Genomic DNA, 27512 nt, shown 5'->3' on the forward strand with positions numbered 1-27512 from the left:
TTGCATTTTTTAATGTTATGCTGCTGCAGGGTGAATGCTAATTTATGCAAAAGGAGTTATACTAGAATGCTTTTCCTTTATTTATTTAACAACCACATGATGTCAGGTTGTGTCATAGGCTTGTCATATCTGTGAAAATACAGTAAGGATTTCGCTCATTTTCATGCGAGAATGCTATATATATTTGGTTCATAGTAGCACTGTGGCAATATGACTGCTTTAGTGACGTCATAGGATTAAATTAAAAACATTTTCCTGTGAAGGGGAAAAATGCAGTTTGCCCCCCTTTTTATGACTAATTTCATAAATAATACTGTTCTATGAGTAGAGAGTGAAGAAATGTAGGAATGAATATCATTGACAAAAGATGACACCTAATGAATGTGTTTACTTGAAGTGGTGTTGATGAGGGAGAAGAACGCAGTGAGTAAATGCTGGGATTCTTGAAATCTGCCAGCATTTTTCTTAGCAGGATAGATTATACCTTCTCTTATCCTTTGGATGGAAACACTCCTGTGTTATCAAGTTGCGTGACATATTGGGGCGTTGAATGGTTTGATTGCAAAGGGAGCAGCTGAAGACATGTCCATCCAGATCCTGTCGACTGGGCCTTGTAAGTATGATGCTAATTTAACAATAGTTGTGAAGCGAAATTACTTTGAAACGTTACTAGACGTTACTTGAAAAGTACTAGATTGGCATTTGGCATCATTTTATTTCTCATGAACAGGTAAAAGTCTGCTCTGATATTTACTCCTGTCCTGTCTCTTTTTGTCATCCTCCCCTATGTCAGGTTGAGCCATAACAGCTACTTTTGATTGATATCCAAAGACTCTGACCTGTTGTAGTGTGTTTGACTTGGTGCTGTAAAGCTGTTCTGGTGAGAGGTCTCTGGGACGTGATTCTTGAGTTACATAGTCCTGTAAAAGATAATCCAGGACCAGTAGCGGTGGCCAAGGTGCTATTTGCCCTATTACGAGTCAGTATACAATTAAAATAACTGTTGTTTTACTTGACTTCCTTTCTGTTTAGAAATCAACAAACAGTGTAATTTGACCCAGCGTGCCCAATATTATGCATATTTCTGTTATATTTTCTGTGGGTTCTCAAACACATAGAGTAGATAATAATGATTTGGAGGTATATCATTGTGTGAATGATGCTGCTTACGTCACATTATTAAAATATGTATTGTCCAATGGTAATGTTCGTTCCTCTAATCTCTATACTTAGAGTCTCTTCTCCACCTCACACCTCTATTTTTGGTCTGCCAGCTAATGAATGTATGTGAGTCATATGGTCGCACTTTTCCTGTAAAGGTTTCTGTTTACATGGTGTGCACTGATATATGTGTTTGTAACCATATAGATATTATCATTCTCAAATTCACTTTGGTCTTCAAGAAATACAATCCTAAAAAATACAAAATCATAAACAGATTGAGAGGCATTTCAATGGCATTCAATTATCTCTTCAATTAACCTTAACCAATTTTATGGGAATTTATGGGCATTTCCCATAAAATTGGTTAAGGTTAATTAAAGAGTTCCAATCATTCCATTATATTACATCTGTAATCTTATAGATGTTATTTCTGTAATACATTCTGTAACTGGTTTGTGATTTAAAAATTGAAACCAAAGTAAATAGGAGTTTGGAAATATAATATGTAAATTCAACACTTCCTTTGGCTCATTTATTTCTCCTACTATGCAGTAGGTGTACTTGGAGGAAATTAAATAACTTCTGATTTAAATTATTTAAATTAATTAAATTATAGAATTAAAATAAGGGTTTATTCTGTATAAGGAGTAGTTGAAGTATTTTAATACTGCAAAGACTCAACCTTTCACCATTGTTTTCAGCACTTTAAAACCTTACTTACACTTACTTTACTTACTTTCCCCTGAGATTGAGTGAGTTATTGGTTTGTTCATTTTGTCCTCGGTCGGTAAGTTAGGGGTTAATTTGAGTGTTGGCGCTGACGGGGATTTGCATGACGTTCACTTTGGCTCAGTCTCTACGTTTATAGCTGGTGTACTGTGATCAGCTGCGGCCAGGAAACAAGCAAAATATGCAGCTGAAAAATGCCTGTTACTACCATTACTTTGAAGCTGATAAATTTTGAGGGCACGAAGAAACAAGAAGGAAAATGAGGTTCCAGAAAGAAAATGTTTGGGTCTGTCGATAGTTACGCTCGCTTTTTAGTGGAAACTATTACATTTGTTGGTCATGTGTAGTTATACCCACCATGGGAAGCGGTTTGTACTTGATGATGCGCCTACATTCTGTAAGGCTTTTTATGTTTATTAGATTATCCCATGTAATTGCCAGCACTGTTTTGAGATATGCATGGCACAAAGTGTTTGTTATTCTAACTTTCCAACACAAGAACCACATGCTGGGTCCTGAGAGTGATTAAATGAGACAATAAGCCATTTTCCACTCTCTCTTTACCATTTGTTTGTGTTGTGAGAGATGAGCCTCTTGGCTATAAAAGGCAGTGTAGTGACCCATGAGCATTTGGGCAGCCTATCAATATGTATTTATGTGCAGCCGGATGATGGCAATATTAAGGTCAGGAATGTTGGGATTCTTCCTTTATTAGATTCCTACTGCTTTGCTAACATGCTTAATATCTGGGGGAGGGATAGGGTTGTAACTCCACCTTTAAAATGACGAATTGTCAGAGAAGATACACAGATAATACTTGTCAGCTATACACAAATCAAATGCTGTTTATCTTTAATTTTCTTTTCTCAAGTGTTGATGCAAGTAAGATGAGAGAGATTAATGAGGCGCCCATGCCGACAGGACTTCGTTCATGAATGAAAATAACAGAAGTGTTTCTTGTGTCCAGAAAGTCATCACTGCAGCTGAATTCAGAAATGTCAGAAACTAAAACTCCTCATAAATTTACCTGTTTTTATGTAGTGCATGTGTAATATGTGGACATTATTACATTTGTGGGTGTTTTTCTGAACTGATGTCTGTCATCATTTTAAGAGGAAAGTTTAAGATGATGTCACAGATATGACAATACTGATTGTTTTTTCTTAATCAGTATGGGGTTTTTTTGTTTGTTTGTTTTTTTTTGCCTTGAACAACCACTTGACTCATAAGAGTATGCAGTGACCCCTACTGTGTGAAACCAAAAAGTACAGGAGAGTTAATATATATGGATGTTTCTCTCTGCCTTTCATTTACAGTAGGTGTCATGATTTGGGGTGTTTCACACAGAAAGTACTGAGATAAAGACTAAATGTAACGTGACTACTTATGGCATCTGCATGCAGTCAGGGTGGAGTCTGGATTCAGATGTGGTTCTGTGTTGTTTGCTTCAACTTGAGGCCCCAGTGTCATAAAAAGACCTACAATTAAATGGCTTGAGGAAAGCATCGTAACTGGGAACAGACAAACCAGTCTGGACTTATGTGTCTGTTTTTTCTCTCTGCCTTTCCTTACTATTCATTTTTCTCACCTTTATGTAATTCCTTGTCTCTCTCTCAGTCCTCAACCCCTCTTTTCTCTTTCAGGGTGGTTAGAAACTGAGACACTCAGGAGTCTGAACAAATATGAAAATAACTACGTGGCATTAGATTTGGAACTGCTAAACAGACTAATTTGGTGTAATGTATTTTCCTTTGTCAAAACTGCTGTAAATCAGATGGCAACTTGCAAACACACTCCCACTAGTAAGCTCATATACTTTAGCTTGAACTAGGAAAATACAATTTTATGCTCATGGAAATTAATGTATTACATTAGGCATTCCATTAGAACAAGCATGGCTTCACTGTCACATGCAACAGGAAGCAACCTCTCTGCTCCCTTTGTGACCACTGGCCGTCTGTCAGAGTGTTTGTGCACAAATACGCATGGATATAAGTTAGATATTCCATCAGATAGTCCTGTTGCTCCCTGTTTACTTAAGCCAGTTGTTTTCAGGGCTGTGATAATAGTGGATGATCCACTTGCTGCCTACTGGTTTGGGAAGAGGCATTGGACCCATAGCCTGTATTTCCCTGTCTGCTGTGTGTGTACTCAACAGGAGATTGGTCTTTGTTGAGGACAAGTCTAGTGAAAATCTATTCACAACGGAACAGGGTTACAGGGAGGCAAGCAGAGAGAGTAGAGGGAAAGTAGGATTAGAAAGGGAGGAGAGAGGAGTGTTTCAGGAGTGAAAGCAAAGAGCAGATCAGTAGAGAATGAGATGGATGGAGGCAGGAGGATAACAGAGTTGATGAAGAGAGGAAAAGGGCAAAGTGCACTAAGGGGAGTGGAGGATGACTGGAGAAGAGAGAGTGATTCAACTTTACCCCAGCACCTCACAAATTCACATCTACACACAGTCATATTTAATAGAACCACTTTGCACAGACTGTATGTGTGTTTTATGTGTCTTCCTATGGGAAGTGGCTCTGGCTGCTGAGCTTGTAAACAGGAACTACAGTATCTTGCTTTCAGGAAGCTGGAAGCCCTGCAGGTGCATGTAAACATACACACACATCATGTGTGTTAAGCATCACTTGTATCCATTCCAGTGTTTTACTGTCATTCACATAGATTATTATCTTTTTATTGTAAAATAATAAGCATATAAATAAACATACATATATAATATTCAGATTCCAGCTTCAGCACAGCTTAGTTAATGAATGCTTTTTATAATATTCACATGCTAATTTAGATTTTCATTAACTTGAGTTTTGTAAAATTGAGTACGTGATCCTATTATCAGTGCACATCTGTTTCTCTGTTAATGCCGCTGTAAGCTCATGGTTTGGCTGACCTGACAGTTCTGCTGTGTAAAGACGAAATGATCTTTAATGTTTTGTCCCACATAGGATCACACTTCCTGGATGCTGTATTTCATTTTGTGCTGCGTTCATTCAACATTATTTGTGCATTTTTACTGTACGCTTGCTATCCGTGTCTCTGATAAGAGTTCCTAGTATTACAGAGCTTTTTAGTGAATTTGAGAAATTCAGGCAAAGCAAAATCAGTGCATTTCTCCTTCAGCTCTACCTTTTTAAACTAATAAAGCACTTGGTGTGACAAGATTACATTTGAATGATTTTCTACATAAGACATTTAATGAGTGGTTACTTCTTGTCAAACATGTATCTTGTGTGATCTTTATCAGCCACTAAGCTTTTAGGGATTTATTAATTAATTAACAGGTGGATGGAAACATATCTTATCCTCACTCCATCCCCACCCCCACACCACCCAAACTATCTTATATCATATCTGCTTTTGGCAACAATGGCCTGAATTAAATAGAGAACTGCTAACGTGGTGTTTGTTTCAAGCACATTCTCTTTCTCCCCCACACTCCTTCATCCTCTGTCCTCTTCTGAGGCAGTTAGCAATACGATGGACCACAGAAGCCTCTTTTCTCCCTGTGTCTGCACCCTGCCTGTCAAGTGTTATTTGGTCTGTTGTGGTTTATTGGCTTGGGTTTGTTGTGTGTCAGGACAATCAGAGCACAGTTTGGTTAGAGGAAGCTGATAAATGGTGTTCCCTGAGCCGTACAAAGCGCCCTCCTCTCTACTTCATTGATGTGTTGATGCGACTCAGCTGGCTGCCCAGTGAGTTTCTACTACACACAGTTGTGGGCTTACAAGCAGACAGATGCACATGGATGCTCAGTGCTGAAAAGGGGTTTTATTCTTTTTTATGGTGTCGATCCCTCTCACATTCACTACTGTAGCTCTCTCATGGCTGGTCTACTGTCTTTCTCATTCTCTCTTTCTGCTACTGTAACAGTGTTACATGCAGCAACAGAGGGGCAGTGTGTGTCACACTTTTCTGCAGTGAGTGTTTTAGTGACAAGAATAGTATTGTCCACTTGGTGAAATTGTTTTCTGTTAATTAAGTTCTTATAGTAAAGTATTATCATAAAAAGTTAAAGTATGGAGTACAAGGTCATGCACCGGTTATATCCAGCTCTAAAAACCCAGTCATTTAGCTGTATCTGCATCCCTCCCCCTATGTGTATCCTTCTTACTGCCAACCCCTTCACCACCCCACGTTTCTATCTGAGAGGTGACAATCCCTCTGTTATTTATTCCACCAGGCTCAGTCCAGGGACACTTGAATACACAGAGAGCAGGACTTTCAACTCATAGAGAAAACAGAAAGCTGTCAACTCCAGCGCACTAAGACGAGAAATGAACACCATCAAGAAGCTATTGTGTGTTCAAATGTTTGATCCACTTTCTTAAACCTCTAATGAACTCTTTTGACACCTCAGTCTCTGTAATCAACATTTTTTTACAACATAACAATATAACCAATGGGATTTTTGCTTTTGGAGGCTCCTTTGTCACATTTCTGGCCTGACCACTGTTTTCTATTTCACTACATGGGCTTTTCTCAGGGACAGGAAAGGTCGACTGACTACAGAACCGTTTCAGACAGGTAACAACGTTGGTGCGTGGCCCTTCAAATGGAATAGTTGATTAAAATGAGAGTGGTAAAATGTACGGTGGTTCTTAAAGGTTTGAACTCCTTAGAACCAGACTTTTGTGACTGGATTTGGGTCAAAATGCCTTCATGTAATGTATGTGCAGCAACCTGTAAGTTATTTAAACAGCTTTGTATCAACACAATGTGTTTGCAGCAGCTTGGGTGCTTATGTGTTGATCACGTATCAAGTCTTACTTGCTGGACCATGACATCTTATGAATTCTTAAGCTCTAAAAACTATGAAATCAATTTTTAGAGCCCATCAAAGCTTTCTTCATAAAATACTAATGGTAATCACCCTTTACCTTTTGCCTTACAGATATGACAAAGAAGTTATTTTCTTTTTTCTCTTGAACTAAACAATGAATGAGCTCTTTGTTTTAAGTCTCTTTTGAATTGATTTTGGCTCCCAATCAAGAAACTGTTTTACGAAAGTGGATCTGCATGAGTATTTCACTCAAATATATTTATAAACAATGAACACGTAGATCATTTGGTCTCATTTAATTTATGCACATATTAATATGCTTGTGTTCTGTTTTTTATTTTTTTTTTTTGGTTTATTGATATCAAGATAAAGAATAAAATGTAAAAGCTTTACACTAAGGTCGTTAGGTGGCCCAGTGCAAATATTCAGGGCAGCCAATGGGGTCGCAGTATTTGTCAGTGAGAAGTTTAAAACCAATCATCATTAAAAGCAATTTTTCCTACAAGTCGAGCAGCGACAACTGTTTGGCTGGCTAAACTTTTCTCCCTGTGAGTATAGCTCACCAGGCACACAGGGAGGGGAGAAACTGTTTAATGCAAATCAGGACTTGTTACTAAATCTTGCTTTGGGGAGGGGTTAGTGACATGGGGGACATGGCAAAGAAAAGCCAATTGCTGAAGGGGAAGAAAAGGAGCTGGCAGCGCCTTTGGTGATCTGCAACCCAGGGGTAGCAGGGCGTTGCCCAGTACTGGACATGGCAAAGCTGTTGTTCAGTTGCCTTCCCACCACATGCAGTACAACAATGGTACCATTACAAAGCTAGAACTGTTAGCGTGATAACCACTCTAATCTTCAATGTAGTGTAGTGTAGGCCTTGGCTGATTGGGACTGTTAATTGCTGGTTTTGGATTACTATGGCAGTGCTGGATAATCACAGCTGGCAGTACGCCCAGGCTGGAAAAACCTTGATCAGACTCTCAGGTAGAGTATCCTCTATCATAACTGTGTGGTTTTTCTCCAGAATCCTGTTTATTTTAATTATTAACAGTAGGTTAGATGAGGTGGGGTTATCGCAAGTGAACAGCTCTAATGTCTACAGTCAGAAAGTAGGATTTTACTACATATATAAGGTACATTCAAAGATTTAAATGCATTATCTTTTAGAAATTGTTGCAGGTAATTAGATTCATCATTAAGAATCTCATTAAACCCCTACAATATTTAGTTTGTGATATCTTGGATGTTATTTATGTTTTGCATTGTTCTGCAATCTTCTGCAACCTTGACATAAATCTGTGCAGATGAAAATATAATGATAGGGTCATCACTTTGCACCTGTATCTGTAATTGTAGCTCAAAAATTAATTTCATACAACAATTTTTAATACACTATATTGTAAAATTGTTATTGTGTTTGATTTAGGCAAGTTATAGTAGTATCTTAGTGTATTCGGTGGTGTGTGTGTGTGTGTGTGTGTGTGTGTGTGTACAGAACAATGAAGATTAATGATGTAATGTGTCGGTTTTGCATAATACTAAGTTATGACTGTAAGGACCCTTCTCATGCTCTTTTGAAAAGAGTCTGTGAAATAGTGATAGATTCTGGCTTATTTAGGTAAAATAAACTATAAATCAACAAGTCATTTATTTATAGTGTATTTTTCATTTAATCAGTAGGTTCTATCACTTTAACAAACTTGGGACTGCAGTCATAACATAACTATGTCTATGGCCTCTGTCTAACAAGAGCCAGGGGGATTGAGTAATAGGCTAACTGTTTGCAAATGTTTGTGTTTTTTCCTGGACAGAAGTAGCAGACTGATAATAGCTGCTAACAGGAACAGCTCACGATATAGAGAAAACCCAAACCGAAAGCTATGCAGTAAATAGGCCCAATACTGCTGTTATGCTTCATTAGGGTCCTTTGTCATTGAGGCCGATTTGTAATATTAACTTTGTGGCATTTTTTGTGTTAAGCAGCAGGTTAAGTGTTAAGCAGGTTAAATTTTTTTTTTACTTTACTTTTTTTCTTTCTTCATACTAAGTTCATAATTGCTAAAATCTTTAGATTTCCTTGAAAGCTATCACATACAGGGAGTTTTTTTTCTGCAAGTATGAGGCTTACACCTGTGAGAGTTGAGGTGATCTCTTAAAAAGGAAAAGGCGCCAGCAATGACCAGTGCATGTTCGTTGGTCTGCACTGTTGTCTTTTTTAATCCATTTGACCAAAATCTATTATACTTATGCTGTCCTGTTTTACAGTAGTTTGGTTAAATGGGTCATTCTGCTCTGTGCATTGACACAAAACTGTTTTGGTTGAGATGGGAAGTAAAATTAAAGCAGAAACAATTGCATATGGGTTACTGTAAGCCCTGTGTGTACAGTGTTTCACTCACCCTGTATGAAGTGTGTAAGTCATCACAGCCACTCCCTGATAGTCTTGGTGGATTAGTGCCAGGTGCTTGAACAGGTCAACCAGGACAGCTGGCCCAAGCCTAAAGCACATGTGGGACCTGAAAATGCCCAGCAGGTAAATTACACCCCATAACATCAACTTGGCTTTGGCCCCATGAAATATTCTGATCAGCTGGAAGATATAATGGCCATCACTCTCAATAAAAATGGAAGTGTTCTTTTTCATCCCCTCTTGCTCAATAACCAAGATATGGTTCCTGGGGAGGTAATGAATGCAGATGTCTGAGGAGATGACTGCTCTGAGGTGATTAGGAGAAAGAGTGCTATTTGTCATGAGGAGAGCACTGTAGAATTAGATCACAACAAGGGGAGCTGTGGGAGGATTTATAATGCCCCTGGTTCAGTTCAGTACTCAGACCTTTGACAAAATGTGAAGCCATGATGACTGTGCTATCGATCAGGTGAAGCTTTTGTTCTTATACAGAAAACCACAACAACATGTCCATACTTTTTCTCTCATGGTTGGAGACCCTTCAAACTGTCCAATTCCTCTACAGCAAGGATGAATTATTATGACAATCCTTCAGAGTAAATGCTAAATAAAACGCATAAAAACAAATTAGAGTTGCAGCCAATTGATAATAACAGGAAAACAGAGACTGTTACACTTGTTCTGATACTGATACTGCCAGAAAATCGTGGTGCCCGTCAAAAGCGTTAATTGTTTGTCCAGCTCTAAATCAAATTGTCAGATTCAGCCATGATGCAGTTCGTAGCGGGAAAGAAATCAATAAAAACAGACAGCATTAAGTAATGGCAAGTGACACAGAGGGCTGACAATAGTCAAGCGCAGGGGAGCACTAACAATGTGAGAAGTCATTTGAGTCAACAGACGAGGGTGAGAATAGAGACAGGGAGAAAGAGAGTAGGAGGATGTCAAATGAGAGAGAAACCAAGAAAAAAGAATAGATTTGTAAATAAAACACAGAGCTCAGGTTGTAATTTAGACTCAGTGAGGTGTGAAAGGAATGGAGAAACCGCTTTAGCACCGTAATAAGAACACATACAGTACTTACTTGTATTCGGGCAAGCTTTGTTACAACAACATGACTACAAATGAAACAACTAACAAACACAACACAGACGGTGCATGTGTTTTATTTACTTGTGCAGCGTGCACTCATGTCTCTGCTGTCTCCAAGGTTGTGTGCGCCTTTACACACATACTGTACACACTATAATGTCAGGCGTGTGTGGAGCACTGCAGTCTCATGATAGCACAGTAGTTGATTATACAGCATTGAAACTGTTTTTATTTTGGGCTCATAAACAGCTCAGTGAAATGGCCTTCACATGTACACTTGCGAGCATGCAGAAGACTGCTGACCATTGTTTATTTTAGCATTGCCACTTAGCTGGTCACACACTGTGCACACAAATGCAAGTTATATTTAGTGCGTGAGTTTTGTTGTACTGAATGGTGTGGACAGGATTTACAGAGCTTTCTGTTCGCTGCTCTGCTGTGTATAAGGAGTTGTACTTTGAGTGACCTCTTAATCTGTAGGGTAGATTTAGGTGAAGGTATTGTTGTTTCACACTTTTACCCCTAAGGTTTTGTCCGTTTGCTTTTATTATGACTTATCTATATGTGCCAAAAATTGGCCAATGCTTTCATTTAAGCTATTAGTTTTACTGAAAGCATAAGGATATTTAGAGTAAAGGGGTAACAATAATGAAAGTAAAAATTGCAGAGTTCAATGAGCAATGCTGTAACACAGTGCCACCACCGTTTCACTATTTTCAGACAGTTTATACATTTGACTGACTTAATTATAGATATATTATTTTCTTGTAATCATTATCACAGATTTAAAAACAAGTCCATTGTTTTGATCTGAGGGCGTCACATTTCAGATACAAACTGAACATTTTAGCACAGTAGCAGGGCAGCACCATGAGGTTAGTTTTTGTTTCCTACCCTTCCCATTTGTTATGACTTATTCATGTTTCTTTTTGCTGTGCTTAGGGGTTATATCCAGGTCGAGGGGCTGTGGTAGGAGCAAAGTGTTATTTTTGCTGTAAGCCACACTGTAATAACAATAAGAGAAACCTGATGAAAGTTGAGCTCACCACAGTCCCCAGGCCCCTTGCCAGCTGAGGATGAAGGTCACAGAACTGGGGGAGCAGTGGAAAAACTGCGCGTGTGTGTTTGTGTTAAACTGAAGAAAATAAATGAATGAAAAGGACGGTGAGAAAGACAGAAGAAGACAGAAATGGAGTTCTCAGATCTTATCACCCAGTTTCACCCTGCAACACCTCCTTGCTGTTATTCTAGTAGAGGTTGTCACACAGGGGATGTGACAAACCACCTTGTAACAGGCCATCAAGGCTGTTCAAGGCTCAACAGCATGTAGAGCAATGGCAGCCTGGTATTCCTTCACACAAGAGGTTAAGCAGAAATAACAGAAACCATAGCATCTTCATATAGTAGCTGCATAATAAAAGTAGATCTTTTAGAAGTAACTGAAAACTAATAGCAAACTTAGGTGGAATGTTTAGACCACACATTTTTTTGTTCCTTAAAGCTAACTGTGTCTTACCACCTTTGTCAAACACTGAAGGTGAAGACACAACCACAACACTACCTCGAAAACACAGAAGTCTGGATGTTTCTGTGTTGACACCGATGTTACTTTTCTCAGAGTGAGTTATTTATTTAGTGTTGTGCTGAAGTGAATTCCCTCGATGATTGACTGTGGCCTGTGCCCTGCTTTCTGCCTGGGTTCTGTTAAGTTTTACCTAAAAAGTGGATAAAATGGTACACCCCCTCTCTCCACGGGAGCACTATTCTTAGAGCTCTGCAAAGAGTGTCATTCACACTGCAGCACACTGAACCACAGGCACAGACACACATACACACAAGCTAATTCGCAGACGTACACAGTTACAATTATATGTTTGCAAATATATGCAGTGCACACTCAAATGCACCTAAACGGACACAAGAAGGATTTAGGGACAGACTCCCATATACAACAAGACTTCCAATTCTAGCCCAGTAATGGCTAAATGAATCCACTCCCACACTTCCTCTGTTTCTGCACTGTTCCTGAAAACTCCCTACAATCTAAACCCGTCCAAGTTAGGCCAAGCTGAGCCAAACTAGGCTGCGCAGGCTGACAAATGCTTTCCAGCTCTCTATTTTCACCCACACTCTTACTATGAGTTTGGGTGAACATACTGGGCTCTAACCAAGAACTACAATTTGAAGGAGTCGATCTGAAATCCATCACTGTCATAAGAGCTGTAAATCATTTTATATAGCAGATACTAAATTCTAAAACCTCTTCATTTATACTGCAGTGATTACTAATGAATACTGGGAATGCATTTGTTGCATTTGTACTATGAAATATTGCTATATAGTCAGTGCTTGGAGATAAATTATTGGCATAAATGTATTGAATGGTTACTGCTGCTCTAAATCTCTGGATCTCTGTCGTTTTCCTGATGGGGGCTGAATCACGTGTTGTCAGGTTCGTGCTGAGCCAAGGGAATTGTACTGTTGTCTCTCTGCAGTGTTATGTAGCATGGTTGGTCTGTGCTGCTGTAGTACACACACAGGCTAGCTTGTAATTGCTCTGAGTTGAGGTTACAAGGCTATGAACCAGAGGATTGGCATCGTGTGGCGTGCCAGACTGTGCAGATGCACCATGTACAGTCTAGCCTGTGGTCTAAAGGCCTGGAACCAAAGGGATTGGCCCCCGTGCACTGAGGCCGACTGTTCCGACGTGCTGTTGAAAGATGAAACAAATACGCAGCTGTGTTCATTTGGGTTATGATGCATGTGGGTGAAGAAAGTGGTTCATGTTAGGATTTTGGTCAGGGGCTTCTAATTTGTTTCCGTTGTGATCTAAACTTAGCATATTTATTCCCCATTTGATCCTATTAAAAGCCTTCTCAAAACAAGTCTGCAACCCTGTTTGGATTTTAAAAGATGTAGGATGTGTTCAGTCTGCGGTGTGACTCTTTGTTTTAAAGTACGACCCCATCTGTTCTGTAGCAGTGCATTCAGATCAGCATGTGAGTGCTTCCAGCCAGCAGTTTGCAGGACAACAGGAAATTGATTGGCACACTTTCTGTGCAGTGTCCTGTTGTAGTGCCTCAGCTGCGTAGCATTGTGAATATAAGGATTTAGAGCAAAATCTTTTGCATTGGAGTTATAAAGACCAGACGAATGGCTGAGCAGCAGAGCAATGCCTCTTGTTCTTTCTCAGTTTGCTTTCTAGATTCACTTAGAACCTCCTGAGAGAAGCGCGGTGTACTCGCTACTTTGGAATTAAGCTTTGCAAAAATGTAGACTCAGAAATTCTTTTTCAAACTGAGGATGCATTCAGGCATCTGTGTCTTCACACTGTAAACTATAATTTTGTGTCTTTACCTCTCTATTTTGTGGCTGTGCGTTTTACTAGAGTATCACTGCTAAACCAGAAGGGCTGGCTGACCTCTGAGCTGCATAAGAACACACAATATGACAAACATTTCATTTTGGTGCAAAATTGGGCAAACTGGAACTGTAATTGCATGCAGATATGTAATTATAGAAACTCATACAGTTTAATGTCTGAGAGTGAATTATTATTATTATTACACGAGGTGATACATTTCTTGAGTTATTCTCAGGCCATTCCACAAACAATTACAATGAGTGCGAATGTTTTTAAGTTACCAACTAAACTAAAGAGTGTTATTGTATATCCTGCATCGTCAAACCCGCTGAAGAACAAAAATACTCATATTAGACGCTGTCATTTTGATAAATATATGCACAGAATTTCTCAAGGAGACATGGTGTGATGAAGGGTTTCTGTATTTTTACTTTAGTGCACGTGTGTTAAATAATAATCTGGCAACCACCCCTGCGCTGGGTATGTGTGTATGATCCAGTACTTGTCACATGGGCAGTTCATCATCTTATCTCACAGTCACCTCACCTTGTATTTTTCTTCTACTATGTAGATATGCATATACCATATGTGTCACAGTGAGCAAAACGGAGGGGAGAATTTTAACCTTTTTACTCTCCAGTTTTGAATGCCACATTAAAAATTATTATTATTTTTTTTTACAAAAGCGCTCTATAAAAGCACCGTTTTATACGATGAACAATATGCATTTCACCTCATTTTACAGGGCCCGCAGTGCAGGCTGCCAGGGAAATGGATTGCTCTCATTATAAATGTGTTTTGAACAAGCAGCATGTGATTGAAAAGCTTTATTTCATGCTCGGCAGACTTGTAAATGAGGGTTGTGTGTAGTGAAGAGAGGAGATTGTCATGTGTTCTGGTGTGTGGATATCAAGAAGTGATAATGGGGTTTCATGAATCACAGTGTGAGGCAATACATTTTTTCGTGTGGGATATTGTATGGGTTCTTGCTGCATATAAACATGACATAAATTAGGGTTTTTTATGAGTGTTCTTGTGTCTACTTATGTGTCTTTTCACAGTCGAAGTAACTTATTCTTGACCAGAAACAGTTTATATTGTACAGATGTCCAATATTTTCACGGAATTGATGTCCAAAATCCATATTAGAGCATTGCACATTGAAGTTTTAGCATGGTTGCAGCAGCATAGGTCAGTGTTGGCTTTGTGCCACTATCTTACATAAACCACACTGAGGAATGTGCTTGGGCACACTTTACAGGAAACACACACACACACACACACACACACACACACACACACACACACACACATGCTTTATCATACCAAATGCTAAAGGAGTCTTGTTTCTTTCTGCTTGCACCATGTAGGGTTGTTGCACACAAACAGTACAAACACTCACACATTGAAATTGTTTTCTGCATCTTTCCAACTTTTGCCACGCTGAGCCTTCTTACCATGATCTCTGAGTGAACAGCGGATAAGAAATATGTCCAGCGGGTTATGAGGGAGATCATAGAGGAGACGGATTGCTTCTTTCACTTTGCTCTCACCAGCCTTGGACAGAGAATGAAACCGTTATTGCTATCGCAGTCCAGCCTCCTCTCAGCTGGTTGTGACATTATCCGTGAGTCAGGTCCTGTCCAGTCCAGCCACTAATGTGCTGCCGTAATCGATATTAAAGGGGCCATTAAAACCCATAGGAGTTTCTTAGCTGTCTTTCTGCAGTTTCCTCTCTGGGTAATATTATCTGTCTTACTGTACGCTGCAGTTCTGTCTGTCCCCATGTTCTACTTTATGCTCTTGCACTTGCTTCTCTGTTCCTGTCATTTCATACCACATCCTTTTGTAAGACTGTCTCGTTCCATCTCGATCTGCCTTTGATCCATCTGTTCATCTGTCTATTCTCTCATTTATCTTTATGTCTTCAATTTGCATTTTGCCCTTTTTGCACCTCCTCCTTTCTGTAAGTCTTCTGACCGTAACCTATTTACAATGTTGAAGACATGGACGCCAGTTTTAAAAAATGTCTCTGTTTTACTATTGCACTCCCTGCTTGCATGAAGCAGTGTGCTGAAAAATATTACCATTTCTAGAACAAATGCTCATCTCTGAGTAATCGCTTGCTTCTGTTGGCGGCGATGCGTTTTGCTGAAGTGTAAAATGAATTTAGAAATCTGACAGATTTTTATTTAAGGCCATTCGGTTTGTGTATATGTGTGAGTGCATGATTCAACACTCAGCAGTCTAGCCACTACCTAATTAGCACAATTCCATGCATAGTCACTGTGATTAAATGTTATTAAATGCATATTTTGTAACTGTCAAAGCAGCACAGTGTTTGTGTGAAGGTAATGCCTCTACAGTATTTGCCTCTCTTTTTTAATGACCCCTGTTCACCAAGACACAGCTTCAGAATATTTCTATTTTTGCACTGATCGTATTCTCATCTCTCTTTATTCTCATCATATACATATATCAGTAGTACTCTGCCCCAGGAAGTAATGAATTATGATTATTCACATTTAATTTGAGTTCACAAAACTCCATATGCTTCCTATTTCTTCTCTTCCCTGATTTGCTTCAAGCTTACTACCTTTAGTAGCTGATGAATTTCATTTCAGCTTAATAAGTCAAGTTAGATGAAAAATATTTAATGAACATTAAAGAGACACTCCCTCCATCTCTTATCATATATTTCAGACATTTTTGTGCTTCCCATCAGCACAGTGGTGAAGTGGTTAGTGCTCCTGCCACACAGCTAGTAGGTTCCTGGTTGGGATACCCGGCCAGCTGCATCTTCTCTCCGACAATGAAATTCTTTCGAATGATTGATTGAAGAAAATATGAAATGATATTCCTCTTTGTAACTAATCTTATGCTGCTCTGTGGACCAACAAATCAGTTTCAATCAATCCACATTGCTGACTGCTCAGTCATGAAGACAATTAACCAGTGAACCATCTGTTTAGAAGGCGAGGGACATAGCAGAGCAGACGAGACCATGGTGGGAAACCCAAAGCCTACCAGGATCCCAGGCTATGCTGGATGTTTAGTGCTGCAACAGTACTAACCAAAAATTAATTACTTTATTGAGCTGACAGTCTAAGTACTGCTAAATTAATGACAAGGAAATTGCTTATATTGCCATAGTTGTTCATGTTTTCAGATGTAAACAAAGCTGGTCTTACAGCTCATGTGCTTTCTATTTTCATCCACTGATGTCAACAGACTATCTGAATATTGACTTTTTACTATAAATGGCATTTCAGCTAAATGCTGTTCAACAGAAAAGCAATGGAGATCCATGGTGCTCTTCGAACAGTATGTCAAAAAAAGTGGCTTCCCTTTTCTCCCACTGCATCGAAAGACTGTATTTGATGGGCTTAATTAAGGTCGTCTAGATGGAAACATGAAATACGTCTGGTCAGTTTGACTCAGCTAACACTGATCAGCTCAGCACACACTATAAATAGAGTAAAAAACATCCTGTGGGCCAGATACATAGGTGTGAAAGTAAAAACGGAGAATAAGATTGGTGTAAATGATGCTTTACTCATGAGCTGTTGGTTTTTGTGTTTTTAAACTTTTTTTCTTGTTAGGGTCTGGCTTTGTTGACCTTTTTTTTTCTGTGTTTTAGGGTTTCATCGCAATGAGGACATGAAGGCCATTGATGTGCTTCCCATCCTCAAGGAAAAGGTCGCCTTTCTCTCAGGTCAGTTATATAAAGTTATTGAGAGTTTGATATGCTAAAGTGGAGTGTATGTCATACAGCTTTGATATCTTCATACTGTTGTAAAGACCTTGCAGGGAAGTAGGCTTTGTGTGATTCATTTAATATTGTGTTTGCGTGCTGCAAGAGAGATTTATCAGAGGAGACAGTGGCTTGAAGCGAGGCAAAGTCATCAATATCATTCAGACAGCAGTGGCATAGAGCACAATATGCCTGTTGAGCAAATCTGTTTTTTTTTCTCTGCCACAAATAACATCTTTAATTGTTAATTAGGAACCTCCAGTTTTTTGTATGTCTTTTTAAATGCCACAACATGGCAGCTTGGGTATTTCTGTGTTGAATAATCCAGTTTCCTCTTTTTGTAATTGCTACTTGTTAGGTTATTTATGCGCACTCACTTATTTCTCTGTACAGTCTCTGACTCAACGTTGTTCTGACCTGACCTTTATCTCATTAGTGTTAACTGCACGGGCACTGGTATAATTGTAATTGAGTTCGAGGAGAGTGTTTTTCCCTGTTCATTTATCGTGAGTGTTGTTTATTACAGTCTGACTGATGGGCTATTACCATTCGTGTCAGCGTGAGACTAATTTGACCCCTGGCTCTTCAATTTGACTCAGTAAAGTCATGACTAACTGCAGACATATTCACGCATGGCACACATACAATTTAGCTGCTGTCCTCTCAGAGAACAATTATGGGTTATTTGTGCTTGAACTAAGTACCATCAGACTGAGCTGCTAAAAGTAAAATATTGTATGGCATTTAGCTGTTACTTAAGCAGGACTGATTTTCACCCAAAGGTGGCAGAGACAGACGCGGAGGTCCCGTTCTCACCTTTCCAGCAAGAAGCAACCATGACAGAATACAACCCGAAGACCTGCGCAGGCTCATAGCCTACCTGGCTACAATCCCCAGGTAGGAAATGGACTCACAACTACATGCACACAAAGTTACAGTGCAGGATTCGTACATTTTAAACTGTGGGCATAGACACACAATCACATACACATGCATCGACTTACGGACCCTGTTCCTGATCCTAGGTTAATTCGAAACAGACTCCTCCTCCTGGCTTTTTATGCAGACACGCTCACACTCCTCTCATCTCTCTCTTTGTGTCAGATTTTCCCACCTTGCTTGGATTTAAAATGCTGAAGTATAACCTGAGGCTGCAAAGAGCTGGGATAGTTTTATTTTTGGTTCTCTTTGAGAATTGAGCCCCCTTCTTCTTTATTGCCCTCTCATCTTCTCTTACCTCTATAGAAACACTGACCACTCTTTGGTTTAAGCTACCATTTATTCCTGTTTACTTACCTTCCTCTCTCTCATTCTGCTATTGATAATCTCTGTTTAGAGTAGGTCAGGTCGTACTTGTTTTCATGTAGATCACCAACTTCTTTTTTTTTTTTTTCCTGTTGATGCTGCTTCCATTGGCTTTTGTTTCCTGTTTCTCTGTTAGCTGTGTTGTCATATGGCCTGGAGACTATGCAGGAAACATGTAGCCACAGGATGTTGTTGCAGAGTTTTAGCTCACGCTTGTGTTTAAATCTAGAAGCGCCTTTCCGTCACGTTGAACGCTTAGCTCCAGGTGTTTCAGTGTGGAGTCGGTAGTGATTTGCTTGGAGGAAAGCTTCCACTTGTCTGATCGACTGCTTCTGATCTCTGTGCTGCATTTTTTTGTGCTTTACAGCTCGAGTGCTTTAAAGTCTTTTTCACAGTAAAGTTTGAAGATTTCTCTTGAGGCAAGAGGTGTTCCAGGTCAGTTAGTTCAAAAAATTGGGTCCAGGTTTCGCCATTCTTTCCTCTAGGGAGCTCAGGTGTGTCTGAGACCAAATTAGAAATACTCCCTGAACATTTTGAATGCAGATGGTCTCATAACAGTGTGATTAAACATATTTGAAAGTAACATTTTGGAAAATGGTTTTATATGGCAATAAATGCTATCAATACAGATATACTGGTTATGTACAAAGGCCTCCAACTCTTTAAGAGCTGTGGTAATACAAGGGGATAAAAGATCTTTCAGAGGTGACCAGCGATCTAATTTGATGCTGAGAAGCAGCCAAGTATCACTTACTTAAAAGAAAGTCTCCATCTTCCCTTTGGCTTGGTTTCTCTTTCCCCTGTCCAAATATTTCTGTCTCTTACCTTTTTTATTTTACATCTGCAGCCCCCGCTCGCTCCCTCTCTCTGGCTCTCTCTCTCTCTCCCACCCTCTCCCTCTCTCTCCATCCTCTCCACTCTGTGTTTCTCCATCCGTTTGGCTGCCGATGTGTTTTCAGAGAGTGAGGTCAGAGTGAGTTAGAGCAGGACGGCCTGCGTCTCTGTCTGTCTCGTAGCTACACATTGAGATTAAAGTCTTTAACAGTGAGAAACAACCTTTTATGGGCTTATACAGCAGCGGGGCTCCTGGTAAGCAGCAATGGAAATTTGAGTGCTTGAATGTCTTAATTTTTTCCCTCCCCAGATGCTCCGGAGATTTGCGGTAAATCTTTGACTTAAATCTCTTTCCTTTTGGCATCTTCACAGTTATAACAGTCTCTTTTAAAAAAGGAATCTTTTGTAATGAGTCTTTTCTGTTCCTGTATTTCTACTACAAAGGCAGTCAAAATGATGTGATTTCTTTTAGCATATTTGGGTTTTGTTCGGTCTCAGATTAGTCACATTTAAATGATTTTCTCCTTTAGTTTGTACTTGTTTATACTGCAGCTAATGGTTTCATGGTGGCGTCATAAAATTATTTCAAAGTAACATACCTCCTGTGTTTAGTCCTAATCCTGGTACCTGACCTCTTTATTTATGTTTCTGCAGTGAGGAGGTGGCCAGACATGGCTTCACGGTTATTGTGGACATGCGTGGTTCTAAGTGGGACAGCATCAAGCCTCTGCTGAAGATCCTTCAGGAATCTTTTCCTTCTTGTATCCACGTTGCTCTCATTATCAAGCCAGACAACTTCTGGCAAAAGCAGAGGACCAACTTCGGCAGCTCCAAGTTTGAATTTGAGGTGAGTGCACCTCTTTTTAACATTTATGTCTAGGGTTTCATTGTTGTAGATGCACATGAGCCAATAGTATTTTAAGCTCTTTGAAGTGTATGTAAAATGTTTATAATTAGTTATTTTCCCCAAATGATGGAAGGATGATGTTAGTGCTCATTACATCAGTGTGATTTAAGATGAACAGTTGTAGCTATTAGAGCTCTAGTTAGTATAACATAGCCCTCGGTCTTAATTTATCAGCTCTAATTGGATTGGCGCTTGGTGACAGTGGCCCTGTTATGTCCCGTGTGGGCATGTGGTGCTGGTATATTTAGTCCTGACCCAGTTACTATGGAAACAGGATATATAGGACACGGTGAAGCATTTCATCCTAACAGTAGTGAATTGGTTTTGGACAGGTCACTTTTGTATTTTTAGAACATCAAACTTTACTGTGTGTGAGTGTGATGTGAGGACTATGATGACATCCCTGGTTTGAGTCACTCCAGCTGGTTGCAAAGTTCTTGATGAAGTGGAAGTGATCAAGATCCTCCCCTCGTTATCGAATAGCTATACATATGGCTTCTCATCATCCAGCTGCACACGATGATGGTTTCAATGTGCAGCTGCCTGCTCGTGGCATGTGTGTAGGCTCACATCTCAACCTGCAGTGCTGTTGCCTATGTGAAGTTTAAGAGAAGCTAACAAATGCTCTAGTTATCAAAGCTAGTACCCAAGTTCCAGTTTGTTTTCCATTTTTCTTGTGAAACTAATTATCACTGTGCAGTTTCTGTTTGTCCTTACTTAGGGCTTAAGTCTGTGTATTTCCATCTTATTGATGAAAACATAAGTGCTGCGTTAAATGTCTGGAATGTTTTTTTTTTACGTAACTCTACCAACATTAACACCAGAAATGGGGAACCACTGATTCTGCACATTGTTTTCATAATCTGGGCTTAATAATGCAAAATATTTTCACGTTATACAATATGATGATATGTAAATTGTGACTATGTGAATTGTGTTGTTCTCTGTCTCCCTCTCTTTTACATCCACCTTTTGTCTATTCCATACATAACTATGCACGCCAGACGGTGATGGTCTCCTTAGAAGGTTTATCCAAGATTGTGGACCCATCCCAGCTGACTGCGGACTTTGAGGGCAGCTTAGAGTACAATCATGATGAATGGATTGAGGTTTGGTTATTTTCTCTCTGTGATCTTTTTGTTTTCTATTCCCTATGCTTTTCTGTTCCTTAACCTACGCAGAAGACAACAGTGTTTGACTGAAGGCTTTTTTGTGCAATTAAAAAAACAGCAGAATAGGACTTTATCGACGCCTTGTCTTTCACTAACACATAATACATTTTGTAGTATTTCCAGGTTTCAAAATGTAGGAATCTTTTAATCTCCACTTCAGGTGCGGCTTGCATATGAAACCTTTGCCAGTGATGCGGCGCGATCTCTGGGACGCCTGGAGGAGCTTCAAGAAACCTTGTCTCAGCGTGATCTCCCACGGGATCTTGAGGGGGCTCGGCGTCTTATGGAAGAACATGCCGCATTGAAGAAAAGGGCCACTAAGGCATCGGTAGAGGAGCTGGACGCACAGGGACGAAGGCTGCTCCAAAGGCTACAGTCACAAATTGCAGGAGGTGGGAGTAGTGGTGAAAGTGGTTATGGTAACCGTGCTGGCGGGGCTAGTGGAGATTCCAGTGACCATCATGGTTTCCACATGCATGCCGACGCACACAACCTTATGGCTAAAGTGACGGGTTTGTTGGATAAGCTGCATGGGACACGGCAAAATCTGCAGCAGCTGTGGCACATGAGGAAGCTGAAGCTGGACCAGTGTTTCCAGCTACGACTGTTTGAACAGGATGCTGAGAAGGTGAGACCGTTATTCTGCTCTATACATTTTCAACATGGTTCGCAAGCTTGCTGGTTGAGATGTTTAGTGGACTAAAACTACTGACCAATGTTAATAGAGTGCTATGTAAAAAAGTCCTAATAATATAAATTGAAGTGTTGAATGAAATTAAACCATTACACACGTATTTTCATTTAATATCTGAGACAAATGTTATTCGGACTGTGTGTTTGTGTACATAGAAAAAAGGAAATGTATGTTGTAAGGAAAACGTAGCATGAACCACACCATGAAACACCGAACCGTTTAGTAGACACTACACTACACAAGCATACACACACACACACACACACACACACACACACACACACACACACGTTTTAGTTAATGACAAACAACAGGCCCCCTCTTATACTCACGGATGAAAACACCCCTTTTGTGTGTGATACTTTCTTGCCCTCTTCATGTGTAGATGTTCGACTGGATCATGCACAACAAGGGGCTTTTCCTCACCAGTTACACAGAGATTGGAGGGAACCACCAGCATGCTGTCGAGCTGCAGACCCAGCACAACCACTTTGCTATGAATTGCATGGTAAGACGCTGTCTTTCTCTATACTGCACACACACGCCCAGAAACACACTCGCAATCTATCAATATTACTGCCATTCACAGTTACAGGCTACAGTCAAAACACACAAACACGAACACAAACATCCCCCTTCTTGTTTTCACCCCCTCATCTCAAACCATTCCTTCATTCCCTTTGGACTTTGGCTTCCTGTAAACTCGTATTTTATGTCCTACCACTGTCTCTCTTTTATTATTCAGTTGTTTTCCACTGTGCCCCACTCTGTCATATGTTGTCACAATGCTCTTCCGATAATTGACCCATATTGCCTCTGTTAGCCCTTACATAGCTGTTTGCTGCCCTCTGCTGCATCACCACATACCCCTCCCATACCTTACTTTAGTCTGTGGAGCTCTGTTGCTGGCTAATAAGTGTAACTGAGGACATTATACCATATCGACTCTGCAGCGGTACAGTGCCTGCTCTGCCTTTTCTCATCGAAACATTTAATCCCTCATGCTGGTGGTCACTATAATGAAATTACATCTGTTCTTGGCCCTTCCATACTCTTTTGTTTTGTACTTGTTTTGTACTGTACTTTTCCCTTACTCTCGTACCTTGTCATTTTTGTTCCATTTTTATTGCTTAGCCTCAGTGACCCTGTGGGCTTTCTCTACCATCCAACCATTGTAACGGCGATGATATTTACTACCTCATCGTCAAATCTGGTGCCTTTCTTCACAACATAATTAAGATGTTAAATTAAGCCTAAAACTGCTTATTGTTTTGGATTTAAATTGGATTCAAAACAAAAGACTTAACATGCCCAATGCCTCTTATTTAGACAGAAAACCTCACAACCTTAACAAGCAAAGATATTAAACCACTGATTTTTCACCATAACTATTGTAAGTGTGACAAAGGAGTCATCAAGGGATAGCAGGACTCATGGCCTAAATCTTCCCACCCACAGTCTCACTGTTGTTAAAAGTCATTTGCAGTGAGCAGTGTCAACATGAGGGCCCACTGGCAGTTTCAGTGACCACCCAAAACCAAATGGAACTGCAGCATAAACTCACACATATTTCACAGTATACATACACACACAGTGTACACTCAGAGTGACCAACACCCCATCCATCCATTCTTCCACAGGAAGCAACATTTCCTTTTCCTGTTTCTTGCATGGCTGAATGGAAATTCATAGTGTTATTGTGTTTAGGTGTGTTCATGTAGAGATACTGCCTGCATCCTCTTGTTCTACTGTGTGTTTCCAATAACTTTGAACTTGTATAGGAGTAAAATACAAGGTGAAATAACACAATTACACAATTACACAATTCCACTGGTAAACCACGAATACCAATGGTCTCAAATAATTTGTCACTGCATCAACATGCTTTTGTTGTACTGTATTAGTGAATGTTGCTAAGCTCAGGAGTTCATTTGGCTATAATCAGTTTTAGGCTAAGGTTAAAAACAAATGCTAATGGAGACTGCTCTGTATGGGAGGCACTTTACAAATTCATTTTGGGAATCTTAACTTTGCTAACACCATTGTTGGCATGTATTTGTACACACACATACACTATCACTAAAAGAATCACACTTCGGCATGTATTTGTACTATATAGTACAAATACAAATAAGTGTGATTCTGTTGGTGACTAACAGAATGAACAAAAATGCTCAACATCAAAAAATCTTATCTATCTACACAGTATAGGTTTTACAAGTTACACATATGCTAATTTTTTTGCCCCAAAATCTTGAGTAGAGGATAAGTGGAAAACACTGGCAGCTTATTAGTAATGGGTATTTGAACTTCCAGTTTTCATAAAAATTGTTGATAGGATTAAGTCCAATTAATGCATCAGTAGCAATGGGCTTAGTTAGTTTTCTGCATTTAGCCTTGTAATCTAAATCCCAAAATAACAACAAACTCCTCTAAAAACATGCAAAGTAAATGTAAAGTGAAATAAATGTTGCGTTATTTCGCCTTCTGTCTTATGAAGCAAGCAAGCAAACAGTCTGCTACCAGTGACTGTTTTTTGTGGATGTTATGGAGTCTGGGGTGAACTTACTCCCTAACTCACCCACTCCCTATTAACTTACTGTCCCTTGCGGTGTCACATCGGATCAATTCACATATGTAGCAAGGGTGAAGTTTATAGAGGCATTTTTGGTCAAACGTAGATTTTACAGCGTGATGATCAACTACTTAGCTGATGAAGAGGAACCTACTTGTTCTGTAAACAGTGTTAAATTAATAATTGTCGCTGTCCTTTTAATTGATATGTGGAAAAGAATGTTGTCCTCCTTTTCCTCTTTGCTCTCAGCTTTCTCTTTCTTTCTTCTTTTCTGTTTCTCTTCCCCTATGCCCTCGGGTTTAATTCAGCAATACCAACAATCTATCTGTCCCATCCCCATTTCTATCCACCAGTTTTAGATTAAGGCTTTACCTCCCAGTGTGTTTGAGCAGCTTCTGTTATTTAATCTAATTCATAATGTTTTCCAGATGGCACAAAGGCCTTTAGGGTTAGTGGTTGTGACTGTGTAACTCTGTTCTCCTTTAATTCCCCATCCCGTCCTTCAGTTTTTCATTGTTTGAGAAACACATAGAAATCCTTTCAAAGTCTCAAAGGTTAAATTGAACTTAACAATCTGGAGTCTGCAGCTTCTTGTTAGCAGAATCATTCTTTCCAAGCATCAATTTGAGGGGAGTAGCTGGTGTTTGGTTCATCTTTTCTGCCCGTTGTGAGTAAAACAAGCAAACTAAAGGCCATAATAGGCACCAGGAGCAGTAATTGAATAGAATAATAACAGGGTTTTAACGCAGTTGTTAATTAGCATTTGCTGATCCATGCCTATCGACACAAAACAGGTTGGAGACTGGAAGGTTAAAAGGCAAATGGGTTTCTTTTCATTATTCCCATAGTGGTATGCCTTCTGAGTAAATGATTTTTATCCAGCATCCGCAAGATTGTGTTTGTGTGTGTGTGTGTTTGTGTGTGTGGGAAGGGATGGGTAGCTAATGAAAATGTGTGCCTAAATGTAATTATTGCCAATATATTTAACAAACATACTTTAATTGCATAGCAAAACTACAGCCAATCTTGGTTGTTTGAAGACATAGCTGTAGCTTCATGCATCATGGCAGCCAAAATGAAACTACAACAACACAGTACCTGGCAGCCCCTTAATTTACCTGGGCTGGATGCCAAAATGTTAACCCTACACAGAAAAACAAGGTAAGTCAGTGTTGCCTAACATAAGCTTTCTTTAGGTTTAAACCACTGGACTTTTAACAACCTGTCTGTCAGTCTGTTTTTCTAGGGAAATGTTAAGGAGAATTAACCAAATTAGCAATTCTATTTATTTATTTATTAGTATTTGAATAGATTAAAGCCAATTACTTTGTATTTTGCTCTTTGTTTTAACCGTTGATGTGTTGCTTCTTTGTCTTTCCTTAAACACAGAATGTGTATGTGAACATCAATCGGATCATGTCGGTTGGGAACCGACTCTTGGAGTCAGGCCACTATGCCTCCCAACAGATCCAGCAGATCTCAGGCCAGCTGGAGCAGGAGTGGAAGGCCTTCGCTGCAGCACTGGATGAACGCAGCACGCTGTTGGAGATGTCTGCCAGCTTCCATCAGAAAGCAGACCAGGTACAGACATGCACAAAGACTTGGTTTGCACTTCTAATGATGTCAAAAGACAAAAACATAACAATATGTCCACATATAATCATTATGTAAACTTTGGCTGAAGAAGACACACTATTAAAATGCTTCACACTATCTAAATCAGTTTACAAATTGCTGAGTTCTTTCACATTTGCATCAAATATTATGTGAATGAGTAAATGAGAGGTAGAAGAGAGCAGGCCACTACATCTAGATGCTGATCCGAATCTCTGCCATGTGTTTTGCATACTTCCAAACCCTATTAGAATTAGATATACTTTAAATGCATTGGGTTTCTTTGTCTATAATAGACATAAAGAACCAGTTCAATACTTTTTTACTTTGTTTTCCTTATGTTTGCATTACAAATGTATTACTTACAGTAGCTGTTGTCACATATAGTTTATGTTGCTCCTTTTCTTAACAAGCTTTAATTTTCACACTTCTTTGTGAGCTATGTCTAGGTGGGCTAAGCAGTGTTACAGGCACCATATTGTGTGTTTTTCATTTAAACTAACTAACAGCTAATGGCTAAAAGAGGATCTACCATATTTGAATCATGGTGCATGATTGCATTGAGCGTGGTCCAGAATTTCTAAAGCACCGGAAGTGCTTGTCTGAGGTTGTTGCTGCCAAAGGAGCCTTTACTTATGAAGTAGATGAAGAGATAGATCTGTTTTATGACCAACTTATGCAGAAAAGTAAGTTGTTCCAAAGGATTTGCTTACTTTTTTGTTTTATTATGTATGCATCTTTGTTTTTGATGTGTGTTCTCACTACAGTATATGAGTAAAGTGGAACCGTGGTGCAAGGCATGTGGGGAAGGAGAGCTGCCCTCTGAGCTCCAGGATCTGGAAGACACAATCCACCACCATCAAGGACTATATGAGCACATAACCACCGCATACTCTGAGGTCAGAATACACAAACACATACTTGCATACAAGGCCAATGACCCACTACTGAATACAAAATAGGAGACAATTATTCAAATCATGTGAACTAAATAAACACACAATGAAAACTCAACCAATAAATACATTGCATAAAGACAACTGTGAGAATTGATGTTGGTGAAGACAAAAAAGCAAGTAAATGACTTATTGATTGTGTTTAGGTCAATAACA

General features: G+C 39.5%; 1 protein-coding gene across 7 annotated transcripts in view; it reads left to right on the plus strand.

Moving 5' to 3' along the window:
* Positions 1-27512, plus strand: part of triob (trio Rho guanine nucleotide exchange factor b) — an 86802-nt gene that overhangs the window by 14544 nt on the left and 44746 nt on the right. For 4 of the 7 annotated variants that reach the window (XR_010914837.1, XM_067510337.1, XM_067510338.1 and 1 more), the window contains exons 3-10: positions 17186-17260; positions 18082-18196; positions 20093-20285; positions 21350-21454; positions 21678-22145; positions 22597-22719; positions 26176-26367; positions 27168-27299. Coding sequence is in view for 6 of the 7 variants with exons in the window: in XM_067510337.1 (XP_067366438.1) it covers positions 17186-17260; positions 18082-18196; positions 20093-20285; positions 21350-21454; positions 21678-22145; positions 22597-22719; positions 26176-26367; positions 27168-27299 (1403 nt within the window). In the remaining variant the exon portion in view is untranslated. Of the gene's footprint in view, positions 1-7532; positions 7664-17185; positions 17261-18081; positions 18197-19553; positions 19767-20092; positions 20286-21349; positions 21455-21677; positions 22146-22596; positions 22720-26175; positions 26368-27167; positions 27300-27512 lie in introns of those variants that run through there. The other 3 variants (XM_067510334.1, XM_067510336.1, XM_067510335.1) reach the window with 3 other exon arrangements.

The sequence above is a fragment of the Channa argus genome, chromosome 7 (genome assembly GCF_033026475.1).
Source record: "Channa argus isolate prfri chromosome 7, Channa argus male v1.0, whole genome shotgun sequence".
Lineage (NCBI taxonomy): Eukaryota > Metazoa > Chordata > Actinopteri > Anabantiformes > Channidae > Channa > Channa argus.